General features: G+C 43.2%; 1 protein-coding gene across 1 annotated transcript in view; it reads right to left on the minus strand.

Annotated features, from left to right (window-relative positions):
• Nucleotides 1-26,416, minus strand: part of nphs1 (NPHS1 adhesion molecule, nephrin) — a gene marked incomplete at its 5' end in the record, with an annotated part of 39,264 nt that overhangs the window by 8,911 nt on the left and 3,937 nt on the right. Inside the window, 17 exons of the mRNA XM_080470809.1 lie at nucleotides 13-169; nucleotides 335-494; nucleotides 1,193-1,314; nucleotides 3,108-3,236; nucleotides 3,832-3,972; nucleotides 4,686-4,858; nucleotides 5,020-5,149; nucleotides 5,360-5,528; nucleotides 5,620-5,744; nucleotides 6,458-6,599; nucleotides 7,697-7,854; nucleotides 9,124-9,295; nucleotides 9,512-9,633; nucleotides 11,415-11,518; nucleotides 14,965-15,046; nucleotides 15,795-15,917; nucleotides 22,249-22,371. Coding sequence (XP_080326935.1) covers nucleotides 13-169; nucleotides 335-494; nucleotides 1,193-1,314; nucleotides 3,108-3,236; nucleotides 3,832-3,972; nucleotides 4,686-4,858; nucleotides 5,020-5,149; nucleotides 5,360-5,528; nucleotides 5,620-5,744; nucleotides 6,458-6,599; nucleotides 7,697-7,854; nucleotides 9,124-9,295; nucleotides 9,512-9,633; nucleotides 11,415-11,518; nucleotides 14,965-15,046; nucleotides 15,795-15,917; nucleotides 22,249-22,371 — 2,332 coding nt within the window. The remainder of the gene's footprint in view (nucleotides 1-12; nucleotides 170-334; nucleotides 495-1,192; nucleotides 1,315-3,107; nucleotides 3,237-3,831; nucleotides 3,973-4,685; nucleotides 4,859-5,019; nucleotides 5,150-5,359; nucleotides 5,529-5,619; nucleotides 5,745-6,457; nucleotides 6,600-7,696; nucleotides 7,855-9,123; nucleotides 9,296-9,511; nucleotides 9,634-11,414; nucleotides 11,519-14,964; nucleotides 15,047-15,794; nucleotides 15,918-22,248; nucleotides 22,372-26,416) is intronic.

Consider the following 26,416-nt stretch of genomic DNA (forward strand, 5'->3'; position numbering starts at 1 on the left):
ATTCTCTCCGACCTTGGGTTGGCAAAATCCATGCGCACGCCGTTTTTTTCCCAGGAGAAGTCGACGCGGGGGATGCCCTCTGCCTGACACACGACCTCGGCTGTAGTGGTGCCATCCCCTCTGCTCGCCACCTTCCTCCATTGGGGCCCTTTCCGAAGCTCTGGTTTGACTGCACACGGTGAAACGGGCATGGAGGTTATTCATGCAGAAAGTGGTCGGAGCACAAGTCTGTTTATTGACAACATTGGCAACAAATATGTATAGATCCTTGCAAATACATCTCTGGAAATGTTACATTTCCCTCTGTCACCGAATATAAATACTACAAGCTCACACTGCACCACCAGCTGCATGTTTACACTGGCGGCGAGCCCTATGCCATTGTCGGCTGTGCACTGGTAAAGACCAGCATGAGCCCGAGTCACTTCATGGATGGTGAGAAGGCCCGATTCATCTTCCTGGGTCTCCTCTCCCATCTCCACCTCCTCTTCCCCCTGTGGAAGACAGAGTGAAGGTTAATAAGCAGTGGACAGGCACTATCCCTCAATGCATACCTCCTTCCTCCTGGGTGACAGCTCGCCTACCTGTCTTACTGCAGGAGAGCAAGACGGGTAGGAGAGGAGAAAGAGTCGCGCGACAAGGACAGGGTTCAGGGTCTAGACGGGAAAAGGCTCTAAGAACAAAGAAGTAAGATGCCAAAGACTGGAGAAACACACAAATGGAGGAAAAAAGAGGGAATGTGCAGGTTGAAAACAAGACCCATTCTACTGCCAGGGGGTGGGTTAGACCGGAGAAGCCATCAGTAGATACAGCGACCACGCCACATTGACGAATGTGCCCTTTAGTCACGCCGCAGTAATGAAAGCTATTTTTCTGGATTTGGGCTGGGTGCAGAGCGGGAAGAGGTGGGGTGGAAGGATAGTTAGAGGCAGTGAAATATGGGGCATCTGTGCCTTTACAAAGGCCAGTGATAAACGGAAAGACTAGATAAAATAACAGAAAGAAAGCCAGGGAAATAAAGTATATATTTTAAGCAATGGCTGTTTTGTTTTGCTTTTTATAGATGTGCGCGTGCGTGTGTGTGTGTGTGTGTGTGTGTGTGTGTGTGTGTGTGTGTGTGTGTGTGTGTGTGTGTGTGTGTGTGTGTGTGTGTGTGTGTGTGTGGGTATGTGTGTGTGTAGGGAGCCTTTACAAGCCATTTCCAGGAGAACATGTCAGGTATGATGGGTCTGGCGTCAGCCACACATATAAGGTCCGCTGTTTCCCCCAAGTTCACGAGCACGGGGTCTTTCTCCGCTCTGACACCGGGAGCATCTAAGAGTTAAAAACATAGACAATTGAAGCAACACCAATGTCAGCCTGGAACAAATGGTTTTGACAATCCATTAAAAATGCATGCCGCACTGGTATAATTACTCTTACACTTGTTTGCCTTTGAAAATGTTCATAACCCCATGGTAATCAGCCTCTGCTGCTTTGGAAACAATGTAATTAACTTTCCTATATGTTAAATCATCACAAAGTCTTCTGCAAACAAACTGGAAATTGTTTATGTGACCCATGAAGCCCTCTAACAGCAGTAAATTCATATTTGGACTCTTGCAGACTGACCATTTTTCCTCCCTGTAATTCCTCACTTTATCCATCTATCCTTAAATGTATCTCCGAATCCACGCTACAAGGCTCCTCTTCTTTTCTTTGCTAGCCCTCCAGCTCTTTTTTTTCCCACTTCCCATGGGTGCCATATACTTGCAACAAGGCAGGCCATTAGTGCCTACTTGTCTAAACCTATGTTCGCTCTTGAAGAACAGTGGTGGGAAACACGAGCGAGACACAGACCTTTGGGTTAGTGGGATCCACCAATGTTGCCCTTCTAACCAAGACCGACATTGTTAAGTGGGCTACACTGCCACACATAAAAGCTACTACAATCCTCCATACATAATGAATATCTACAACTGTCAGGCCCAGTCAGATCAAGATGGCAGAATCCATTAGGCATGTACCATGGGCTTTGGTGAATCAGGCAGACCTACATTTTCAACGCGCCCATTATTAAATCATCAGTATTGGAGCAGAGGGCCTGGCGCTGCAGGCTGGGCCTGGGGCTGGAGGTGGACAGCCTTGCATGGAGGCCTAATGAATGAGGCATCGTTGGCGAGGAGGCTCTGATAGTTAGTGTTGTTGTCAGTGTCCGATGATGGCCTGACAGTCCTGATACTTGGGCGCTTAACTTAAAATTATGCTGTTGGCGGATTCAGATTCAATACGCGTAATGGAATATTATCAGCAGGAGAAACTCTGCTCATTTTCCTTCTTCAAAGGAAGGCAGGTTTTTGTTTGGTACAGGTAAATGATTCGACTGACTTGTGACCTCAAAGGGCCACAGCGATACCTGCAAATTTGGCACGCTACAACCTTCCCCCCAAAAAGAGATGAGCATGAAGAATAAAACGCTGACAGTTATTTTAAAAACAGCACAATTTCAGTATCATGTATTACACTCTTGCAGCCATTCCTATTAGTTTAGTCATTAATTCCTTGGAGGTCATTTTTTTTTCATTTATGTAACCTGAAAACTATTTCTTAGTGGCAACTCTATAAAATTATGATGGAGAAATATATGGATGAACTTGTGCATGTTGCTTAGGGTGACCAAAAGTTTTTTTTTGCCCAGGTAAATTCACTTTTAAAGCATATTTAACCTGAATGACACTTTTGCAAATTTGCCCACACAATGTCTTTATAAAGTTAGTTTTATTGAAGAATTATTACAATTCTTTAAGTTATTGATGTATCATTGATTATCAGAAAGAGCTTATTGTAGGCACCATAAACCATTCTGACTGATCTTTGAAAAGCATTTGTGTCTTTGGCTGTGGAGACACATTATTTTAATGCGTGACTGAAATCTCTATTCAATACAGAGAAAGGATACTTTGAATATATATGCATTTTTCAGGTACCTGCGAGTGAACTTTGAGCATCATTAAAGTATCTTAAGGCCGAAACAAGTGCTGTCCTCTTTAGAAATCAGAGTCAATCACCGGGCGTAGGCGGAAGCGTGCGTGTGTCCACTCATTCATTCTGTGCGTGCAGGTTCTTACAATGAACAGTCAGCATGATGGAGATCTGGTTGACACCTTCATCATTTGCACACTTGACAGTGTAAACTCCGGCATCTTTTCTTGTCACATTCTTGATCTCCAGTGAATGGTCGTAGTGCAGATCACCCTCTTCACAAAAAAAAAAGAAAAAAAACACAACACACACACACGCACACACACATATATACACACATACACACAAATGGGAAATTAAGTATTCATTACATGCTCATCAACTGCGTGTCCTCTGGCCACTGGTCTCCAAGTGACATCTAATCCTGCAATATTGATTGGTCTGGCTGGAGTCCCACATCAAGCCAACAATAGGCTGCGTGAGAGACACCTTCTGTACCACAGCACACAGCAAAATGTGGGTTTCTGCATTCAGGATACAGTCATTTTCTGATGTCGGCTGTGTATAATGGAGCTAAGAGAGTTTAAAAAAAAAGTGGATGTGGGGGTGGGGGGTGTGCAGCTGAGCCCTGACTACACTGGCCTGGAGGAGAAGCCAGGTTTAGAACCGTTGTGTTGTATTCAGGGAGACAGCAATCCTCATTTAGACTGCATACATTAGAGCCGTAATGAGAATCACATTTGGCAGGGTCCCACGCTGGCTAACCTGCCATGTTTTATTCAGACCCTGAATGGCAGAGCTGAGTGCTTACTTGCTGGCTCAGCTCAACTAGGACCAGGTTTATAGAGCCATCACACAGCCTGGGATCACCTTTGACCAGCTTCTCTCCGTGGTGCAGCCAAATGCAAGAGACCTCCTCTGGGTTAGCTGAGACCAGCAGTGGGATGGCTGCCATGTCATCTTCCACCACCTGGACCTCCATTGGCTGATCTGGGCTGAATTCTGGTGGGTCTGACGCAGAAGCAGCACAGAAATACAGCTACAGTAAGTTGGCTGTGTACCAAATATTTATGAAAAGGGGCATTGGATACAAACGCTGCCCCACCGAATGACTGGAACCAGCAAAACTGAGTATAAAAGACACACCAAACATGTTGAGCATGAAAGCGCTAAGAGACACTAATGAGAGTCAGACCAGTAGAAAGTCGACATCCCACCAATAAATCCAGATCGAACCAACTTCACACACTTAGACAACGGGGGAGTAAAGCAGCGCGGGAGGGAGAGGGACAGGCATTAAAACAAAGAGTGACAGTGCTGTTGTCCAACTGCAGCTCCGCACAAACACACAGTGACATTCCTTCATGCTCATACACAGCACTGAGCTTTGAAGCAGTGGCTGGCTGCCGCCTGTGAAATGGCATCAAAGACAAACATGGCCATGCAGCAAAGCAAATGCACAATTAGGACACACTGCCGCAGAGCTCCACAGACCCACAAATCACAACAAAGGTTTCCAGTAAACAAAAGCAGCCCCACACATACACATATTGCAGTAAGTACACCAGCAAAGCAATTTTTTATCCTTGCCATTATTGATCATCATTATGAAGCGTTTAAGGGTTATGCAAACAGCCTTATCTTGGTCGCTCACCAGAAAGAGAGAAGTAAACAAAACGCCTAAAACAGAAAAGGAGGAAACCAGAAATTCATCCTGTACTCACAGAGCACATTGAGTTGGAAGAATGTGTTGGCCCCCTCTGCCAACACAGGGCTGTAGGCCTGGCAGATGACCTTCTGGTTGTGATACTGGGAGCTCAGATTGAGGGCTAGAGAGCTGTGCACTGAAACACCGCCATACTGAGCCATCCTGGGTGCCTGCTCATCCCCTTGGAACCTACGATGAAAAAACCATCCAGCAAAAAACCAACCGACAAAGGATTTCAACTTCACAGAAATATCATGCAAGTAACAGCTTAAACATCTGTCGAACAGGCGCCTGCACCAGTGATTTGGCTTTATTGTCTTGCAGGACAATTGCCCGCTGCCAACGCAAACCTGAGTGAGCCCAGACTCCAGGAGATGCTGGCCTGGGGGTTGCTGCTTCCAGCGTAGCAGTCCAGAGTAAGCACCTGGCCGCGGCGGAGCACATCCTGCTTCACTGCGATCTTCATACTTATCGCTGTGACTGAAGAACCATGGAGTAAACAAGAAAATCCAATCTTGACTCGCTGATTAGATCAAGATGAACAGTATGAAATGCTGCAGCTAAGAAATCTGTGTCACTAGCTTTATATCAAATCCATTTATCTTATATTGTGCTTTTCTCTCAGCTCAGTGAGACAGGAATAAAGGTCAAGCGGTTGTGTTTATGTCTTAGCCCTCGCCGCTTACTCACAGTGAACCATGAGCTTCGTGTAGGCAGAGATTCTCTCCTTTGTCTCATTTGTGGCGTCGCAGCGGTAGGTAGCCATGTTGTCACTCGCTGTCAGGACCAGGATCAGTTCTCGAGCTACACCCATATCAAAGGGTGTCTGCCTGGAGGCATCAGTCACTGTCCTTTCATTCTATATTAGGGAGGACACAGAGGAAGGTAGGTATACACAAATCATTCAACACACACATACAGACACACATGTGCATGCGGAACACTCTCACCTTGAACCAGGTCAGAGTCCCGGTGGGATTCCCCCCGGTAGAGAAACAGACAAGACGGACGACGTTTCCTGAACGAAGAGGGACGTCTTGTGGAGGGGCTTCAAGCCACACCTTTTGAGGAGGGTCTGGTATAAAAGGATTGACAGTTTTCAGATCAAAACTCAGTTCCTCACTAAAAAATAAATTAAAAATTTTACTCAACCACAGATAGGGACTTATTTAAAAATGTGTCTCTCCTTTCAACCGTTACATAACTTCATAGTTACTTAAAACATTTTCACATATGTTGATACTGTACAGTATTTTTGTAGTTTTAGTTCTTGATATCTAATGTCTATTATATACAGATGATCAGTTCTTATTCTGATGGTAGAGACACTTCAGAAAACTGCAGTGAATGATGGTTTCTTTTTTAAATTTGAAAAGCTGCACAAAACTTTGACTGTAACAAAACCCATTACTTAAATCTGGAGTAAAATGTCTCATTCTGTGTCAAGGGAGAATTTGGTGTTTATTCATGACATTTACTACACACATTTTGGTTAGTTGGATCGACTCATGTTGAAACAAATGTTTACGGTGATATATATTAGGAAACAATGAACGCTAAAAGCAAGTGCAGTGATCCTTCAATATTGGTTGTATGAAGAGGAGAGTGGAATAATTGTAGAATGTCTTCAGCTCAGGTGCAGATAATTCCAATCATTTGAAGCAGAAAACGGAAATGGGGGGCGATCAAAGGAGGTACGAGGCTTTAGGTATGACCAAACTGATGAATCTAATACAATGTAGATGCTGATATGTCTTGTGAATATACTATACATTGGAGTTCACCTACAAAAAACACTTAGGGTGCCAGTCTTGCTTTTGGAGAAGTGTGTGCCCTTGTTGAAAGCCTCACAGGTGAGCTTCAGCCCGTCCTCCTCCCGGGAGACCTGGTGGGTCATATTGGATATGGTTGTCATCCCACCATGGTCACCCTGCCGACACAAAGCCCACAAGACAGTTCAGTTTGGGGACAGACAGACTTGTTCAAGCATCCTTGGTTGCAGGAGAAAGAGGCAGAGAGAGAAAATCACCATGAAAAACATCCATCATTGGCTTGTCTTGGTGAATACAGATGGCAAATTAGTTGCTGTAATAACTGATGTTGTGCATGGTCTGTGATAAATAAGCATATTTATCTGACTCTCCCGCTTTGCACACTGTTATAAATTGAACAAAGTGTCATTTTGCACCTGCCTGATAGTGGTCATGCCTATGCAGCACATCTGGTTATTAAAGCTATTATTGTGGTGATTACTGTAAAAGCCACACTCAGAGAGACAAAGACGCCCGGACAGGAGCGTCAGTCTTCATTAACTTCACACGGTTTCAAATGCATTAAAGCTCACATACAGCACACTGAGTGCTCTGTGTAAGATCAAATGAAAATGCTGGTGCCAGATGAATAAAGAACTTGTTTAATAATACTCATCTTCTGTGTAAGATCAAATGAAAATGCTGGTGCCAGATGAATAAAGAACTTGTTTAATAATACTCATCTTCTGTGTCAGCTTTTATTCACTTTGATCTTATTAACATACAAAAACAGAGAGAGAGAGAGAGAGAGAGAGAGAGAGAGAGAGAGAGAGAGAGAGAGAGAGAGAGAGCGAGAGAGGACCAGCTATAATACTCTTTTTGGAATCCGCTAATTCATTTGCAAAGCTGCAGCAGACCTATTCAGAGACCGCTCATGGTCGTACCATTTTCTTTCATCTATAAAGATTTAGATGAGGTCAAATTATATTTTGGGGATTCTTTTATTTCACGGGGAGGTATTTTAATAGATTTTGAGGGTACCCTGAAGGCAGGCCTGACTGAAGGGAAATGTTTTTCTGCATTAGCTTGCATGTCTGTTGCCTGGAGTTTGCAGAAAAAAGAAACAAATATACACATTCTCAGAATAACATGGAAAACTGATGAGCACGACCGCCATTGTCGCATGACAAGAGTGTCGGCCGTGTCCTGCCAGCGTTGCTCTTGTCCAACCGGCCGACATTTCAGGAGCGTGTAGTTTGTGTTGCGTGTGGTTCACCTCTCCCATAGTGACAACGGTGGTGTTGAGTTCCTTGTAGCCCAGCCACCAGCGGATGTGAACGGGAGGGTTACTGGACGAGGCGTAGCAGCTGAGACTCAAGTCCTGTCCCTCGATGGCCGTTAATGAACCCAACAGCTTTAGCTGTGTGGGCTCAACTGACACACACACACACACGCACGCACACACACACACACACACACACACAAACACAAACATACGAAGACAAGTCAGTAAAAAAAATATCGCCCCGTGAATAGTACATTCAACAGCTACCTATTCTGATCACAGCAGCAGCGCAACTATTTTTGGATGTGAAACACAGAGATGTATCAAGGGTGAGAGGGAAAATCACTTTGAGTGGCAACTTGTTTTCTCAGGGGGTTTTCATTGTGGTTTTCTAAAGTCTGCTTCGTTTTAACCAGAGGGGGAGACTGGGTACAATAGCTGCAGGCAAAGTGATGCAGTCGTATGAAGCCTTTAGGGGAATACAAAGACTGGGGACAGAGCGGGAAGGAGGGTCACGTATGTAAATCTTTTGCGTGTCTGTGTCTCTCCAAAACCAGGCGGATGCCGTCTGCTGTGTGCGCGCCACACACACAAAGGCTGCTGAAATTACACAGGTGATACGTTTTACAAGAGGCATATTCATATTTCAACCAGTGAGTCTTACTATGTGCCCTCCAGCTTCTGCCAGTGCCTAGAGCGCAGTCAGGCATCAGCAGCTCATTTTCAGCATCCCTGAATGGATGACTGGGAGGCACGGCACTGGAGCCTGGTGGGGGCTCAGTGGGGGAAAAAAAAAAAAAAAAAAAAAAGGAGCAGAACTAGTGTAACTTCATCCACATTTACAAGCTCGAGCAAGAGATTTCGGGAACGGCCGATCTTAATCATATTTACATAAAATAGGTGCATCAATCAGAAAGCCTTTAAAGCTCTGACTTACATTCTCTGACTCTGTAATGGAAATCAGGCTATTGTTAGACTCAATGCACCAAGGCTGCTGAATATTAATTCCGGATTTGTTTTATTGTTGCTGAAACAAACATTTTATATTCAGAGACAAAAGTATAATCTATTAACCATGGGCGTTACTGTCGCACAAAGTGTAGCTTTTAGTGCCTCAGGATTGTGCATTGAAGCAATTCAGCTAAATTAATGTAACCGCTCTGAAAGTGCATACACTGATTCTCATCTGGAGGCACTTGAAAATATGGGCTGCAGCCATAATAACCATTAGTCTCATTAATGATATTAACATTTGGATCTTTTTGCTGGAACAGCAAAAGAATTGGTTTTAGAGGTAAGAATTATTATTTCCCTTTGTCTCATGTCCATATCTTTAATAACCCATAATCAGTGATTGCTTCTGGGGCTTTGTGTGCGTCCCAGCACTGTGCACCACATTAAACATTACTTTCACTCACAGAGCACAGTTATTTTGCGGCTGACAGACAGCGGCGATAGGGACACCAGATTGATGCTTTCACAGCACAGCTCTGCCTGGTTGTCAGCGGGGGTGATCTTCAGTCTGAGAATGCTGCTGGACTTGAGTGCTGCGCTATCCTCTTCCCAAATCGTGGACAGAACTTCCCCGTTCTGTAGACGCAAACAACAGCATGAAACTTAAAAAAAGCATGTTTGAATAGTTGCAAGTTCCCATATGGCACGCTCAGTGAATAACAGAAGCTGCTCTGAATGGGACCCTTATGCTGCAAGTTTAAAAAAAACAAAAAAACAAAACAAAATGTCCCTCTTTTGCCAGTGTGACAGTTTGGTGCAAAGCTTCCTTAACAGATGGTGCAGAAGATTTACCTTGGTCCAGTGGAGAGTGGCCAGGGGGTTTCCACCATGAGACACACACTCCAAGACGAGCACTCTCCCCGCCTTGACTTCCTTTCTCTCCAGACCCACAATGACTGGAGGCTGAGGTGGGACTGTCAGGAAGAGCAGAGACAAAAATAAAAATGCTTTTGACAAAAGGTGGAAAGGTATAAAGGGCAAAAATGAAAAAAAAAACTGAAGAGGAAGAGAAGTAAGAGAAGTGGAGCAGTAACTCAGAGAAAGACAAAGGTAACATCCGTCAATAAGGAAATACAAAAAAAAGAAAGAAAGTGCACCGGGATGAGAACACTCTTGGCAATTGAGTAGCAGCATCCCTATTTGTTGAGACAGGGCCAATAAATTGGTCACAGTCAACATGACTGTGGGATAAGAGGTCCAGATCTGATGAAAGCATTAAGTATTAAGGGAGCAGTGAGTTGGATCCAGTCCATAAAGCAAAATAACAGATGTTCAAACAGTAATAAGGCAACGTGAAATATGAATAAATTACAGCCTCCTTGAATAAAATATACGCAGTAAAATAAATTAGAAGAGGATGGGCCTTTGTTATTGCTGCAATCAGTTTCAGAGAGCAGACTGCAGACCCTGGGCCAGCATGACAAATTGCCACCTTGCTAACAATCTGGCTGGCTGAAAATGGCCACCGCGCTGGCTCTGATGGGCTGGCACACTGAGCAAGACTGCAGCGGTGGTCCCAAGTTCTGCAACATTAGCACTTTAGCTGAGCGCTCATGTTGTTTAATACAGAGCAGCAAGAGATAGGGAGGAAGGGAGAAGCGCTCAGGGTTATTGGTGATTGTTAAAGCAGTGGCGGCGGCGGCGTCTCAGAGATAGGGACAACATTAAGGCGTCTCGTCAGCCCGTGGATAATATGGCAGTGGAGCTGAAGGAAGCACTCGCTGCTGATCGTGTCAGCAGCCCCGCTCCACTTTAATCAACAACATGATTTAGTCCTGGGAGAAGCAGGTGGGTAGACTCTAAGGCCCCGACAATCAATTACTTCAGCTGATCATCAGGGTAGAAATTACTAACCCTACTGTAGCTGCAGTGTCACAGTGCACATTCAGCAGCGATAGCTCTCACTGTTGCCTTGCCAAGTCGGAGGAAAAAAACCCAAAAAGGACATGAAAGACAAGAAGAGGCAGAGGCAGCATGTGTGTCAACTTACCTTTTTGTGCAGCAGCAACAATTTCATTACATAATGTCACACATTGTGATAATACCATGAAAGAAAAGGCAGCAGAAACTGGCTTCATTTCCTGCCTCAGTGGATTCTAGATTTAATTTGAGCAGATGAGCACAAATGTTGCTGTGCTAGTTTTGCAGGATTTATTATTATTAACTATGGAGGGCCTAGCTTTCCATATTAGTTATTTTAATGACATTACAAAATTCTGTACCAGAAGCCTTGCTGGTATAATCCATCTCAGTTAGTTAATAATTGGTTTATGTGCTTTGGTTAACATTGAGGCAATAACTAAAAACACAATAAGGTTACCCAACGAAACAATAAATCCACAATAATACAGATTTGATTGCAGGATGGTGTACTGTATATCATGTTGCACTGTTAACCACCACTGTGGATGAAAGCAGCCTCCTGCTTTGGTCACATTACTATCACTCCTTGAGCGCTGGACGCTCACAAGGTTGCCCCCGCTGAATGTTGTTCTGAAGTAGGTGTGACTTTGCCTTCAGGTCGAATGTTTCTCCTTGGATCACTAACGCAGACTGAGCACAGGAGGCCGGATGCCCTTGAGCCTCGCCGAGGTTGAGTTTCTGTGTGTTTCTTTTTCTTCCTGTTTATATATATTTTTTATTTTTTTATTTATTTTAAAGGACTGTCAGCTCGCAGAAAGGTTGAGACACTCACAGTACACACTCATGGTCACTGCGGTCTCCATTGGCTTGGAGAGGGCGGAGTTCTTGGCGAGACACGCCAGCTGCCTCCCATTGTCGGAGCTCAGAGCGGTGACCCTGATCGAGAGGAAAACAGAAAGACGAGTGAATGGCACATCACACAATACTGTATATAGATCAGTGCAAGTTTAAGATCCACCCTTCATGAACGGAAGCTGCTGGCAGAATGCTCCTTAAGAATAATTCATTATTGCATGGCTTCATTAAGTTGTTAACGCTGACGCATCAGTGTGTAAACATCTTTTGTTTTAGTTGAACTTGTTTGTGGCGCAGCTAGTTTTGTCTACATCAATAATAACAATCAGGTAGTTAAACCTGTTGTTCCAAAGCAATGGTTTAGGACTCCCAGAGAGGAATGAGCAATTCTTTGATTGGGGGCATAGCCCTGTTAAAAGAGACCCGAGCTACCCCAGGAGCAACTGAAGCAAGTAAATAACCAAAAGCAGTAAATGAGATAAGTCACATAAAATCTAACATCCTGTCATTTATCATTGTGAATATGTTGCGTGCACATGCACGCCGTGGTTAATGCGCCTGACTTTGTCTTCAAATATTACGTGTAATAATGGATTATTTATGCATCGTGTCAATGGGCTTCTTTCATTATATGGTTTTTGAATGCCTTCGTGGATTTACTGCTGTTTATTATTGTGGGTGGCATACGTGACAAATCTGCAATTTTTGATGACTGGCTGGTGTAGGGACCTCCTGAAACACGTTCAGTTTATCAACCACCGTCTCATCATTTCTGGCCAGTAAAGCAGAGTATACCCTCGATCCATCAGGCTTTACAGCTCTTTGTGATCGCTAACTTTATTGAGGCAGATTTTCCCTCTATGTGAGCAGCAAGAGGATCAATGTAAGGATAACTTCACAGAAATCCCAGTGAGAAATCAGACACAAATACTAGAATTAGAATCATGAAAACAATACACTTTGAACAAAAGTATACAAATATACTGATAGACACTGCATATACATTGTATTCAGTTCAAATACGAACAGTAACATATGGAGTTGGCTCCTCTTTGCCACTATAATCGCTTCCAGTCTTATTGGAAGGCTTTCCACAAGATATTGGAGCGTTCCTTTGGGAATTTGTCTCCTTTCAGTCAGAGGAGCTTTTATGAGTTCAGACTCTGATGTTGGACGAGAAGGCCTGGTTCGCAAATTCCATTCTCGATCATCCTAAATGTGCTTGATAAGTTTGAGGTCTGGACTCATCAATCTATGCCTTTATGGACTTGCTTTGTGCACTGGGGCTCAGTCCTGTTGGAATAGAGAAGAGCCTTATCCAACTTCTGGCACAAAGTTGAAAACAGAATTGTCAAAAATGCCTTGGTATGCAGAAGCATTAACATGGCTGTTCACTGGAGATATGGAGCCAGGTTGAAATCTGAAAAGCACCCCCATATCATAATCCCTCCTCCAAACAAACTTCGTGGTTAGACCACTGCAGTCTTCCAGGTAATGTTCTCACAGATTTGACTCTGGCTTCCAAACAGCGACGGCTAATTCGTCTCTCCACAGAGCAGGTTTCAATGATGCGCTTTACACGTCTGACACCTGGCTCTGGACCTGGTGATGCAAGGCTAGCATGCAGCCTTTTGGCCATGGAAACCCATCCCGTGAAGTTCCTGCCGCACAGTGTTGGTGCTCAGATTATTGCCAGTGAAGGTGCAGGACTTTTCAGCTGTGGAGTCAGCAGAGCATTGGGAACTGTTGCACACCAGCAGACATGAACCTGCTCTGTTGTTGTGATCATACTTGGGGACTCCACTTTCTAAAAAGATCCCTTACAGTTGACCATGCATCATGAATTGTCATGGACTGTCTTATTGCTGAGGCGGCATCCAAACATTGAACCACGCTTATGGTCACTGAACGTCTCAGAATGACTCATTTTGCATCATAAATGTTTGGAAATAGAGACTGTATGGCTAAGCGCCATGATTGAAACACCTGAAATCAGTAAATCACAAGTGTAGCCAAATAAGTGTACAATAACATTGTTTTGTTATAAATAAGATACTGGCAGAGCAAAGGGACATATAACATTTGAAGAATGAATGTGTAAATAAGGTTAGAATTGCAGTTATAGTGGTGTGGTACTGCTGTTTCCTCCCATGGTCCAAAAACTTACAATTCAAACTAATTACCGTTTCCAACTTGGACATGAGTGTGAATGTGTGATTATCTGTTTCGGCTTGTGACATGTCCAGTGTGTACCCGGCCTTCACTTGTGGTCAGTCAGGATCTCTGCAGCCCCCCGTGGCCCTACGGTGAATAAAGTGGAGTGGGAGATGGATGGAATGGAGCTGGAGGTTGTAACAGGGTGGTTTAGTTTAGTCAAATAAAGAGTTTCATTCCAAGGGGGAGCAGGGAGAATAGGTGATGCACAGTGGGTAAGGTGGTCCTTTATAATACAGCTCACCTTGTTCTCTTGTCGGCCAGAGTAAATGTGTCTGATGGAAAGTAAAGGCCAAGTTATTATGTGCTCTACCATCAAATAAAAGATGAGGAAGTGACTGCCTAAACTTCTTATTTCCTTTGCATTATTTGTCATTATTTTTAACGGATCATTAATAAAATGTTTTTGTTTGAGTGTAACTTTTGAATGTTGTTAACAAGATACAGCTAAAGGGTCACGGGGTGATTAATGATGGAGGGAACAAACAAAGTATGTCCTGATAGAGACATTTATTGTCCTTTTGTTTAGTATTCCTGTAGTCTCTGTGAATCAGTTTAACTGTATTGTATCGAAAAGTGAAATCACATTTATAAGTGTAGTGGAGCGCAGTTATGGAGAGACATTAAAACAGAAATGATCAAGAACAAGAGACCCAGCAGAGAACTTAAGTGGAGTCTTTGAGAAACATACTTTATGCCGCTGTGGGAGGTCACGTGGAAGAGACACGTGACAATAACCTATAACTGTTTGTAGAAAAATCCACAGTGGATTTATCCTGAGCTTCGTTTGCTTTTTTTCCACTTTATGAGTTCTATATCAAACTACAGTACAATGACAACTGTAAAATTCACACATTGCCCACTGCTGCGAACGCGCAGCGTGAGCATGAGGAAGGAGCATCAATATTGCTTGAGACCTTGGCTGTTCTGCAAGAAAGCTAAACAACATTACAGCTCCTCAGCACCAGTGTTATCTCAGGACATGACAAGAGGTTATTATCTTTGACTCTTTGACACAGAAGAGGCATAGAAGATTAAAGTAATCTATGGCCCTGTTTAATGTATATGCACCTGGTGGACCGGTGTGGATGAGATCTGCCTCGCTGCTGGAATGTAATTTTGTGTATTTGACAGAAACTAATTCAATCGCGCCGTGCCAAAGTAACAGTTGACTGTGTGCAGGAATTTATTGCGCTCGCTAAGACAGAAGCGGGGAATGGGAGCACGGTGAAAACAAGAGAAAACAAGGAAGGCTGGGAGAGATTGAGCAGGTTGGTGAGGAGAATGAGTCTGGCAGGCGGCTGAACACATACGTTACTTCGGCATGCGTGTTCAGAAGCTTATCCTCTGAGCCAGACATCGTGAACGACTCTGCACCTGTCAGCTCCACTCCATCTGAAAGACACAATAGGGGGAAGGCACACAAATATCCCTGTGAATATTGCGTTTAAATCTGCTCACACCAAACAGAATCATCAGTGTTTTCTACACCTGGACGTGTAAATATTGATAAATAGAAAATATGTTTGCGCATTGGTGCTTCATATATATATATATATATATATATATATATATATATATCTCAAACAACTTTTAAATTTGAATAAGATCAATGTTGAGATGAGATTTCGGTATCAGCAGGATACGATTGCATTTTATAGAAGACAATAAAGATGTACATTTTAACAGAAAAAGAAGGAATAAATCTGAATTTCAGACGTGCAGCACACTCGCACATTCACGCCAACAGAACATATCTGGACCTGTTTCAGCATGGTGCGCAGTAATAGGTGTGATAGGACAGGCAAGAGGTAAAAACAAAAAGTGGGAAAATTGCACTTGTTCTCGTAAACACGGAGGAACTTGTGATACATTTGCTGTACGTGCAAGTGTAAAGGCGGCGGAAATTGGAAATTCAAATGCAGAGGCTATTTCCTCCCACACAGACTCTTCTACTTGCAACGGCGCCATCCACCAACTACGAAACGAGAAATCTCGACTCCACACTCGGCAATGTGTATCTGCTGGTTTTGGCCTCTGGAGACTGCAGGAAGCAGAATATCACAATGCCTGTTGCCTTTTGTTCCAGCCTGTCAGGTTGACCATCACCATCAAATATAATGCAGCTGAGAGGATGACTCACCTTTATAAAATGTGATTTCAGCCTCGGGTTTTGCATCAGGGGCAACACAGGTGATGAAGTACTTTTTCCCTGCCACCCAAGGTGCTGCCATGTCCACCTCAAAGTATGGCTCGGACGGGGGAACTGCGTGAGAGAAAAACTCATACTGCTGTAATCAATGCCCCAATAATAAACAAGGCACTCATTTTTGGTTGGTGGAAGCTGCTGCTATGACAGATGGGTTTTAGCTTATGGGCATGATAATAAGAATGGAACATTTGGGAGTGGCGGGAATGTCACGCTGTCAGCCTTTGAGTGATTTACTACAATAAGGTTTGATGTTCTGTTGCATTTGAATACAAATTGTGGACAAGGAGAGAATACAGAGATGAAACAGTGATGAAACTGATCCAGTGCTAATCTATCATAGCAAAACACCAAACGCTTCTCTACTCAGATCGGCCCCAAGCTAAATATGTGCTTTCTGGACTGATCAAAGCATCTTCACTTCTCCACTGTCCTCACTCTACAATGCTTTTATCTGACCATAAATAGGGAATCCAGGAAAAAAAAAAAAAGAGAATAAAAAAGGCATAGCTTTTAACACAAGGGACAAAAAAAACATGTTTGGCAGTGAATTGACAAATATGCCACCAACTAATTATCAAAGAGATCTCTGTGGATCTGTTGAGTTTCTCTTTACAGAATCATGATCCTCCATTGTGCCAGCTTTCGGCAAGTGAGCGAATGTGTAGGATTAGAAACTATGGGTTCCTGTGAAGGTTGCTTTTCTTTCATCGGAGATCAAGTGTAAAGGCTGTCTGAGTTAAGAGACAGAATAGGAAGTTGGTAAGCACAGGAAGAATAGTGAGAGAGAGACATGAAATACTGGCAGAGGAGAAAAGAGAGATGGGAAGAATGAAATGTGAGGATGAGGCAGGCAGCAGGGAGAGAGCTGCTTCTAAACTGTGAGATAAATCTGCTGCCAGTGCAAAGCTAAACAGCTGGACCACAAGCAACCAAACCAGCCAAAGCCATTCAGCAGCTCCTCTCCGACTGCCTGGCACGTCACAGGCCAATCCCCACCACTAGGAGGAGCTGTTGCTGTGTGCAGAGTCGAATATTGGCTCCAGTCTGCTATTGAGACAGATGAGATGTGGCTGCAGCTTCAAACTGATTTAAAAGAAGCAATTGAATCTGTGTGGACTGTGATGGGTTACCCAGAGCACTGCAGAGGCGCTCCCTGCAATAATGAGATGCATTTGTTTGTTTTTCCCCCCTCTTCCCTGAGAAGATGACTGGGCCATGCATCTATTGACAGCCCCTGCACTCCCAATCTACTCTGGCCCACACAATTCTCTGAGGCGCATCACTTGTTGTGCCCGAGGAGTGTCTGGCAGCCTAACAAATCCTAAAATAAGAATAATGATATGTTCACAAATGAGCCAGGCAGGTATCTAATTTTTTTCCTTGCTCGCTCATGCTGGCTTGTTCCTCTTATCTCTCATTCACTCCATCATCCCCCAGTAGCAGCCCGGAGCCCACACCCCCTCCTTCCCCCAACACCATCCTTCTTGACCACTGCAGTTAAACTGCTGAAGTGCTGGGGAAGGTGTGTTCCAGCTCAGATTGGGGCTTACATCTCTCTATCCATCATTTCCACCATAGCAAACCTTGTGACCCAATCAGCCATGCCACGGTGAACTTAGACACACGCACGCTGATTCATTCCCAGAAAAGTATCAACAAAAACACACTCTTCCCAGTTTACCAGACTTGAGCGCAGACAACGAGAAGACTGTTCTCTTAATTAACTCCTCTCGATGTTCTTTATATCTATGCCTATCAGCTTTTTTTTTCTTTTTCTTTTTTCTTTTCTTCTTGAAAATATCCCCCTGTGCTTTCGAGCTCGATCTCTCTTATTAAGGTACATATATGACCACAAAAATAGACAGGCAAGGACTCGCTCCTGCTGTTCAGTCGAGAAACAGTGAGCCGCAAAATTCGATTCATTAGACAAATACAGACGGATGGATGGATAAGGCAGATAAGAAGCAGATTAGCAGACACACATCAATATGCATAAGCAGCTCTTTCCACCTATCCCTCTCTCTCTTTCACATACAGATGCACATGCTCCCTTTCCTCCTTTGCGCACAAACACCCAAAGATAAACTCAAGTCTACAGTGCATGCAGATTTGCACACACAAACACCCTGACACAGGCGAGCGAGTGCGCACACAAGCTACATTCATCTCACTTTGCTCTAAAAAAAAAAAAAGAAACAGGGACCAGTGTGTGTGTGTGTGTGTGTGTGTGTGTGTGTGTGTGTGTGTGTGTGTGTGTGTGTGTGTGTGTGTGTAAGTGTGTGTGTGCACAGTAAAACATGTGATATCAACCTGATTCTCTGAAAAATACTGGTGAGGCCCAGAGGATAAACAATTCCCCAAAAAAGCTTATTACAGTGAATGGGAGAATGATGGAGATGAGAGCTTTTTTCAATAGCACACAGATACAACTTGGTTATATCTCTTAGGAACAAATATTGGCCAACATTGTACATCCAACACAGACACACACACACACACATCGACACGATTGTGAATTTTATTTCAACGCGTGCATAAAAACATCATTCATTTGAGGATTATTACACACAAACATATTGTCGGTCTCAGGTGTGTGATCTCTGGCAATCAAAGCAAACTGAAACAGTCTGCTTTTTTTTTTTTTCCAGCTCTCCCTTTCTCTTTCTCTTTTCTTTCCTGGCTGTTGCCTCTTCTGTTCCAGGGGAGAGGTGGAGCAGGTGTTCAGGACAGAAATAAGACCTTCCCACTCCTAACTCCATCAATGCCCATGCACACACACAATCTCACACATACACACACACCACTGCTCACGATTTCACTCCTACTACCTCTCTTACCTTTTGTTTTGGGTCCATTACATAACAGTTTAACTACTATCTGTCGACATTCATCTCCCAAATGGCCTTTCACCGAAAATATATCACACATATTGCGAGGGCTGACCTGAGACCGTTGTAAATTCAGTTTAAAGGGAACTTATTATGCTCATTTTCAGGGTTTATTTTATATTCTGGTGCCCCATTGGATTTTTTTTTAATTTTTATTATTCACTGTTGAAATTTTCTTACTTATCTCTTACTGGCCCCTCAATCCATACATCTTTTAACACAAGCTTTTATAGCTTCTGTCTCTTCATCTGCAATTCCAGTTCATTCTGATTTCCCAATTTCCTGGAAGCTTCACTTTCAGCAGCGCCATGCCTGTCAACATGCAACATGAAATGCACGTAATTTGACACCAGTCCTACCGTTTTGCTCGCTGCCATCGCCGTGCTTGTAATGCACAATGCCTTTAGGAGAGGATTTTGTTTACAAATCCATCATGAGCTGACATCAAGTCAAGCAAACCTGCTTCAAGCTGTGGATTTGCAACAATCCAAAGCCTAAAGTTTGTTTTTGAAAGTATCCATCCATCTTCTAAACAGGTTTATCCAACTAAAGTGCTGGAGCTGATCCCTGCTGATTTTGAGGTACACACAGGACAGGTCACCAGTCTATCACACCAAGAGACAAATAATCACACATACCGGTCACAAAATAACCTCAAATTGCATGTTTTTGTACTGTGAGAGGGAGCAGGAGCACCTCACATAAGAAAAACATGCAAACAGAAAGGCCATTAAACCCACCTGAAATCGTTCCACATATAATGATTGCACACCCTTTGGGGGAAAAAGAATGACTTTAGTACTTAGGAGAAGTTCCCCAGCTCATTGTAAAGACAGGACCTGACACTGTAAAATCAGTCTGGCACTGTAATATTCCCAACGTCGCGCCATTGTAAAACACACCGTCCTCTGATGGGGTTACATCTTGGGCAACTGTCAGAAGTTTTCATGAACAGGGATGAATAAAGTCGCCATGTTCCACGTTGCTTGTGCCCCCATTTATAAGTCGTTCCATTATTCATAACAGGGAATCATAAAATGAAGGCTCATTATATACTCTTCAAGTGCTAAACTCATTAGCTACTGCAAAAAAGCTCGCCACAGCCCTGGTTCCAAAAATGTTCTCCAACCTCTAACCAACACTGGTAATAAGCTTACACACACACACACACACACACACACACACACACACACACACACACACACACACACACACACACACACACACACACACACACACACACGAACAGCTAGAGAGAGTGAGAGCGGGAGGGACGTGGAAAGACACACACACTTACATCTCTGTAAGACCCAACTATGGCAACTGAATGAGTAACAGAGTCTAAAACCAGAACACATCAAAAACTGTTTTGAACATTTTGCAGGCGGCATCTGTGCGGGCATGCAATGTGGTGAGGGAGAGAGTTGTTCATTAATAGGATTAAATGCTAAGGCTAATGGTATAAACCGAGACACAGGATGTGTCAGGTATGTGACGGGCACAGTGAGGGGGTAAGTTTTCCTGAGGAGGGGGTTTCGGCAGAGAGGGTAGAGGTTGTTATTGTCATGGATTACTCACTGCCACTTGATCTGCCTATTGCGGTAATCCCCTATCTAAGCTCTGCAGGAAGGCAAAAACACACAGGAGTTATGTTGCACCAATAGAAATGTCTTGAAAACATCTCTTTGTAAGCCTATGGATGGGGCTTATTGACATTTTTGCCTCTATCCCTGCTATTTACTGCCTGTGGTGATCCATCTTTGAATTAGCCAGTCATGATACCACTCTCTCTGACCCGAGAATCCAATTATACAACCAGCGATCTCTGTTTTGTTTTCAAATGCCTCCCTTCTCCCCTACTGTATCTCCTCATAAAGAGTTTATAGTGTTTTGATTTGATGCAGAGCTTGATGGGATATGGCCACGGTTGACTGGCCAGGGGTGTGGGGCCTTGGGAGCTGTACTTCAGTGATGGAGTAGTCCATGAGAAACCCATCAGAGACAGTCCTCTTCAAAAGGATGCACAGTTTCCAGTCCCAGTTCAGTACTAACGGGAGATTGAATTCATCAGCTCATTATCAAGCCCCAGATTAGTCACATATTTTGAATCACTTGAATTGTTAGGGTGGAACAAATGACCCTTTAGGACCGAGGCTGCACAGTGCTTTTTAAGTCAGGCACTTCACTCTTTGCCCTTTTGCAACTGCGCAGCTGCAACTGTCCGTCTGAAACAGTCAACAGCTGGAGTGTGATCTCGAGACACGGAATAAAAACACCTGCTGAGACATGTGGAGAGAATTCAGATGTGAACATGTCAGAAACAGAGGGGAAGTGTAGCTTTCAGTCACGGTGAATATCTCGACCAGCCATCAATGCCGCAACTGAACAACCTCATTCCCACACATTTTAACCTTTGTGACCAAGCCGAAAGCAAATGTGTTGACTTTGTGTTTGAGCGCACGCATGCAGAAGACATCTTAAGGGTAACGAATGTGAGAACCGGGCCTGCTGTGGCTGCAGGTGTAGGCCTGCTGTAGGACATGAAGCTGCTGCAGCGGAGAACAGAACGCAGCCATTCAAAAGAGACGTCTGCGGTCTATGCCTCTTCCTACCCCACACTACCCGCCAGCCCATTGATGTCAGAAAAACCTGCTCTCTTCCCAGAGGAGAGTGAGACGCCCCTCTCAGAGACCCCCTCCCCCGACTCCCCGGTCCATGGTCACCAAAGAGGAAAGCCTACGAGTCAAAGAGAGCGAGAGAGAGCGAGAGAGAGCGAGAGAGAGCGGGAGAAATTGTGCAATGGCGAGAATGGGGTGGGGGATGTAAGTAAATGAACTGCACCCGGAGAAGAAAGCTTCTTTTAAAGTCCTTTCCTTGCCACATATGCGCTCGCTCCCACAAGCAAAGAGGACAGGGAGAGAGGAATGTTGGATGTTACAGAGTGACAACAGGTGGTGTAATGTAAGCTGCACAATTACATCTATTCCAGTCCATGTCTGAGTGAGGAAGTTTTCAATCGTCTCTCTTATAATTTATTCCTGTGCAAGAAAGAGACCTGAACCACCCCGAGGCTTGCCGGGGAATCGGGGGCTATGCTGGTATTTTGTATTGTGCAGCTGCTGGTTTAAGCCACAGACCGATTGAAGCACATAGGACTACCTTGGAAAAGCATAGATCTTGTTAAGGATGTAAATGCTGACTGAAAAGTTGAGAAAATTCTGACATTTTTCACGGTTCTTGCATGTACTTGAAGCAAACTGCTGGGTCCTACTGTACCAAGGACATATTGTATTTAAAAGCTGGTTCAAACTGCCCCATCTTAAACAAATGAAAGCTCCTTATCAATACAAATGAATATTTAACAGCTCTTTATATGCTGATTGCTGGTCAAGGGGTCGTGCATGTTACTGGAGTACTGACGATGTTCACACTCATAACACATGTATTATTTTGGTTCTCCTCTGCTGATAAAGTTTTCTAGATTTTTTTTGGCTCACTCAGCACGGTGACCCTGGCTGCGCGGGAAACAATTGCTTTGCTGGTCTCAGATGGGCCCGCTTGACATTCATAGAAGGTATCATCCTCCAGTTGGGCTTTTTCAATCTGAAGACGATACTGTCCTGGAACAGAAGAGGGAGAGATTCATTATTTTGTGACACATTTGTTCTGGTAAGGATGTTTACAGCAAACTACATGCAGATGGTAACAAACAATGGGGCTCCCATTTGTTTTCTTCTTTACACTCCCCCAGGTTTAACATTAACTGTTTGGACTGGTAATAATTACACTATATTGACAAAAGTATTTGTTCGCCTACCTTTACATGCATATAACAGCTTCAACTCTTCTAGGAAGGCTTTACATGAGGTTTAGGAGTTCATTGGAATTTTTAACCATTCTTCAAGCGAGGCATTTGTGAGGTCAGACACCGATGTGGGATGAAAAGACCTGGCTCTAATTCATCCCAAAGGTGTTTCTAATGGGATGAGGTCAGGACTCTGCAGGACAGTAAAACGGAATCATCCATGTCTTTATAAACCTAGCTATGCCATGTTGGAACAAGAAAGGGTCATCTCAAAACTGTTCCCACAATGCTGGGATCGTGAAATAGCCAAAATGTCTTGGCATGCTGAAGCTTTCAGAGTTCCTTTCTGGAACTTAGGGGTCAAGCTCAGCTCCCGAAACACAAGCCCACACCAAACTTTACGCTTGGTACAATTCAGTACGGTTCTGGCAACTGCCAAACCCAAACTCGTCCATCAGAGGATAGGATGCGGCTGCTCGGCCATGGAAACCCTCCATGAAGCTCTCTACGAACTGTTCTTGAGCTCGTCTGAAGATCGCGTGACGCTTGGAGGTCTGCAGCTATTGACAACAGAACGTTGGCCACCTCTGAGCACAATGCGCCTCAGCATCCGCTGACCCCACTCTGTGACTTTTCCTGGTTGAGTTGCACTTGTTCTCATTCGCTTCCACTTTGTTGCAATACGACTAACAGTTGATTGTAAGGAAATGTCCCGGCTGGACTTATCGCACAGGTGGCATCGTATCACTGAAACCACGCTGGAATTCTCTGAGCTCCTGAGAGCGACAGATTCTCCCTCGAATGTTTGGGGAACTACAGAGGCGCTTGATTTGCTACAACTGTGGCCATGGAAGTGATTGGAACACCTGAATCCAATGATTTGGACAGCTGAGCAAATACCTTTGGCGTGCAGTGCATCTATATTTACAAGAATCCTGAAAACTTAAATGTGGTAGTATTAGAGCAGTAGGCACAAATTCCCAGCCCGGAGCCGAATTCCTGTCCGCCTCCTCACTTTATCTGGTTTGCAATTTAATGTGAATTTAGTTAACTTTTTATTTAAACATACAATTAAAATAATGATTTCTTGTGCACTTAAATCGATGATAAACAAATCCATAAAAGAGTCAAAAATGAATTACTTTAGTTTTTTAGTTGAATAAATATCAGAAAATATGAATAGACATGCTTTAACATGTCTTGCCAGAGGAGTGTACCAATTTGAGGGCTTATATTAAAACTTATAACTGGATATTTAGGAATGAGGAACAAGATATTTTACAGTTTCGTAGTCATATTAAATTTTTCTTAAATTTATTTAACCTTTATTTAAGCAGGATCGAGATCTCTTATAAAATTATCGCTTCCACAGATGTAAAACATATACCATATTTGAAAAAAATTGAACTCATGAATATAAATGAATGTGCTTCTTTTTTTTTTTTTTTTGTACCTACAGTGGCAGTGGAGATTGAGATTGCATTAGATTTTTTTTTTTATCTTAAAACTAATGATAAAGAGCTTAGTGGTGTAGCAGTTAACACTTAACTCGCTCAAATCTTGGCTTTGCAATCTTTCTGTGAGGAGTTTGTTCTCCCTGTGCTCGCTCCGGTTTTCTCTGGTTACTCTGCTTGTCTCCACATTTGAGATTAATAGATGATTAGAAACTACCCACACGTATGTTTTGCTGACTTCAGAACCTTTCTATTAATAATCCATGCGAAGTTTGAAGTTTAGAATTGTACTATTCTTTCCCTAAATGCCAGTGCAAATGGGAAAATAAAAAAAAAATTTAAAAAAGCAATTCACACAATAACAGTCAATTTAATACAATATGCTCTCCCACTGGAATTGGACTGTTTGATTTGACTATAAATAGAGGTTGTTTTTTTTCTCTATTTTTTGGGAACATCTCACTTGTTGAGAACCTCCCGCTGCAGGCATTTCTATTGACATGCAAGGAGTTGTCTATATTCGTAGCAGAGGCATTTTGTTTCAGAATGAATTTCCAGTGTGGTAAATGAAATCCAATCCCAGATTCACAACGTCGACTGAATAAACTGTCTATTAATTGATGCCAGACAGAGTCGCTCACTCTGTATTGCTCTTCTGATAGTCTGGCATCCCAACAGTGCTTGATTTGTTTGATGCGCTGCCATAACCTGTGGGGATTAGATGATGTTCAGCGTTGGGATTCCAGCTCCTGATGGCTCACAGCCTGCTAACATGTGGAAAATAGTATCTTGGTCTGACAACCACCCAGACCTAAAAATGCATATGTCAAGTAAGCTGGCAGAATAATTAATGCCAACCAGAAGCAATTTCACATCCAAGTTATCATTAAGAACACAGAAAGAGAGACATTGCAGTTATTAATTATACTCCTCTTTCCTGATGTTATTCACAAATTGTGCAATCAAGAGTGTATTTGTATTTATGGAACGGAAGATAGCATTTGGCAGCAACACAATTTCTTTACTCGTCCATGTTTGCAGAAGAATAAATCTTCCCATTTGCAAATCTGAATGTGTGCATTGGTGCAAAAAGTAAAAAAAGAAAAGAAAAAAGTAATATAAGGTCAGTCTCAAAAGAGGGCAATAAGAACAAAACAACAGGTGTGGGGTGTTGATTCTCACTTAGAAGAAAACGTTTCCTTACAACACCATTTTGTAACATAAAACTATCTCACGGAGAATTGGTCAATAATTAAGTCCCACGTGGGTTTTTAAAGTTTAAACTTTTTAACTGTCACTTGGAGCTACTCTATTTTCACAGCAAGTAATGTAATATAAAGCCTTGCTTACTTCTAAAAGAAGAAAAAGTGTGTTTACACACATCATGCCACGTGACATTGTGAACCAGCTCTGTGCTCTTTATCAGGTCTTTTTTTGGCTCTGTGCTGGCATTATTGCGAATATCTATAAAAACCTACAAATGCTCAAATTGTGACCTTTAAACTTGATGGAAGAATTTTTTTTTCAAGATGTTCTGATATTGGCAGAATGTCCTATACGAACGATCGTGGTAGGTTGTTATATTTATGTATTATATCATGTGTGGTTTTGGACTGTGTTCTGACCTTTACACCACTGTGTAGCCCTTTTCTCATTCTTTAACCTAAAAGTCATCTCTGAAATCAACACACGAGTTTACATGTGTGATTCGGATCAATATCATGTCATTACAGGTTTGAACAGTGAATTCCAGAAAAGGAGCAACGTTGTTGTTCACACCAAAGGGTAATACATGGCCCATTTACTCAACAACATTTTAGAGTGAAACGCAAAACCTTCGTTGGGTGTCTGTTTGCACGACAGTGATGGGCGGAGTCACTGAAAATGCAACAATTTGAAAATGCTCGGGCTCAGCCTCTGTGTAGACGACGGAGCTCTGCTACTGGACATGCACATCATGGCCATAGTAAATATTTCTTCTGCACATGCGCGAGTAGATGGACAATAACAACAATGGCAGTCTTCTCATGTCATGACTCCCAGTCCATATTCTGTTGAAACCTTGCCATTGATCATGTTTATAGCGTTTTGTTCTCTGCACCCATGTGTGTATGGTTCCATGACAAACAGCAACCAGTGGTGCATTATCATTTTCAGCATTTATGCCGTTTTCGTAGAAATGGACAATGTTTTCGAAACGTTGCTGCCAAGATGGACAAACACAAAAACGTTGTTGCGTAAACAGGGCATTAGAGTTACTGAAACCCTCATATGCATGGAGAACGTGCAGCAAAGAGCCTTGAATCAAACAGGAAATGTTCACGCTGTTAGGATAGAGTGCGGTCCACTGCACCACAAAAATTCCCACCTTGTACATGACCAAAGTTTACCGATTGCGATGTCAAT

Source organism: Lipophrys pholis (genome assembly GCF_963383615.2).
Source record: "Lipophrys pholis genome assembly, chromosome: 9".
NCBI lineage: Eukaryota > Metazoa > Chordata > Actinopteri > Blenniiformes > Blenniidae > Lipophrys > Lipophrys pholis.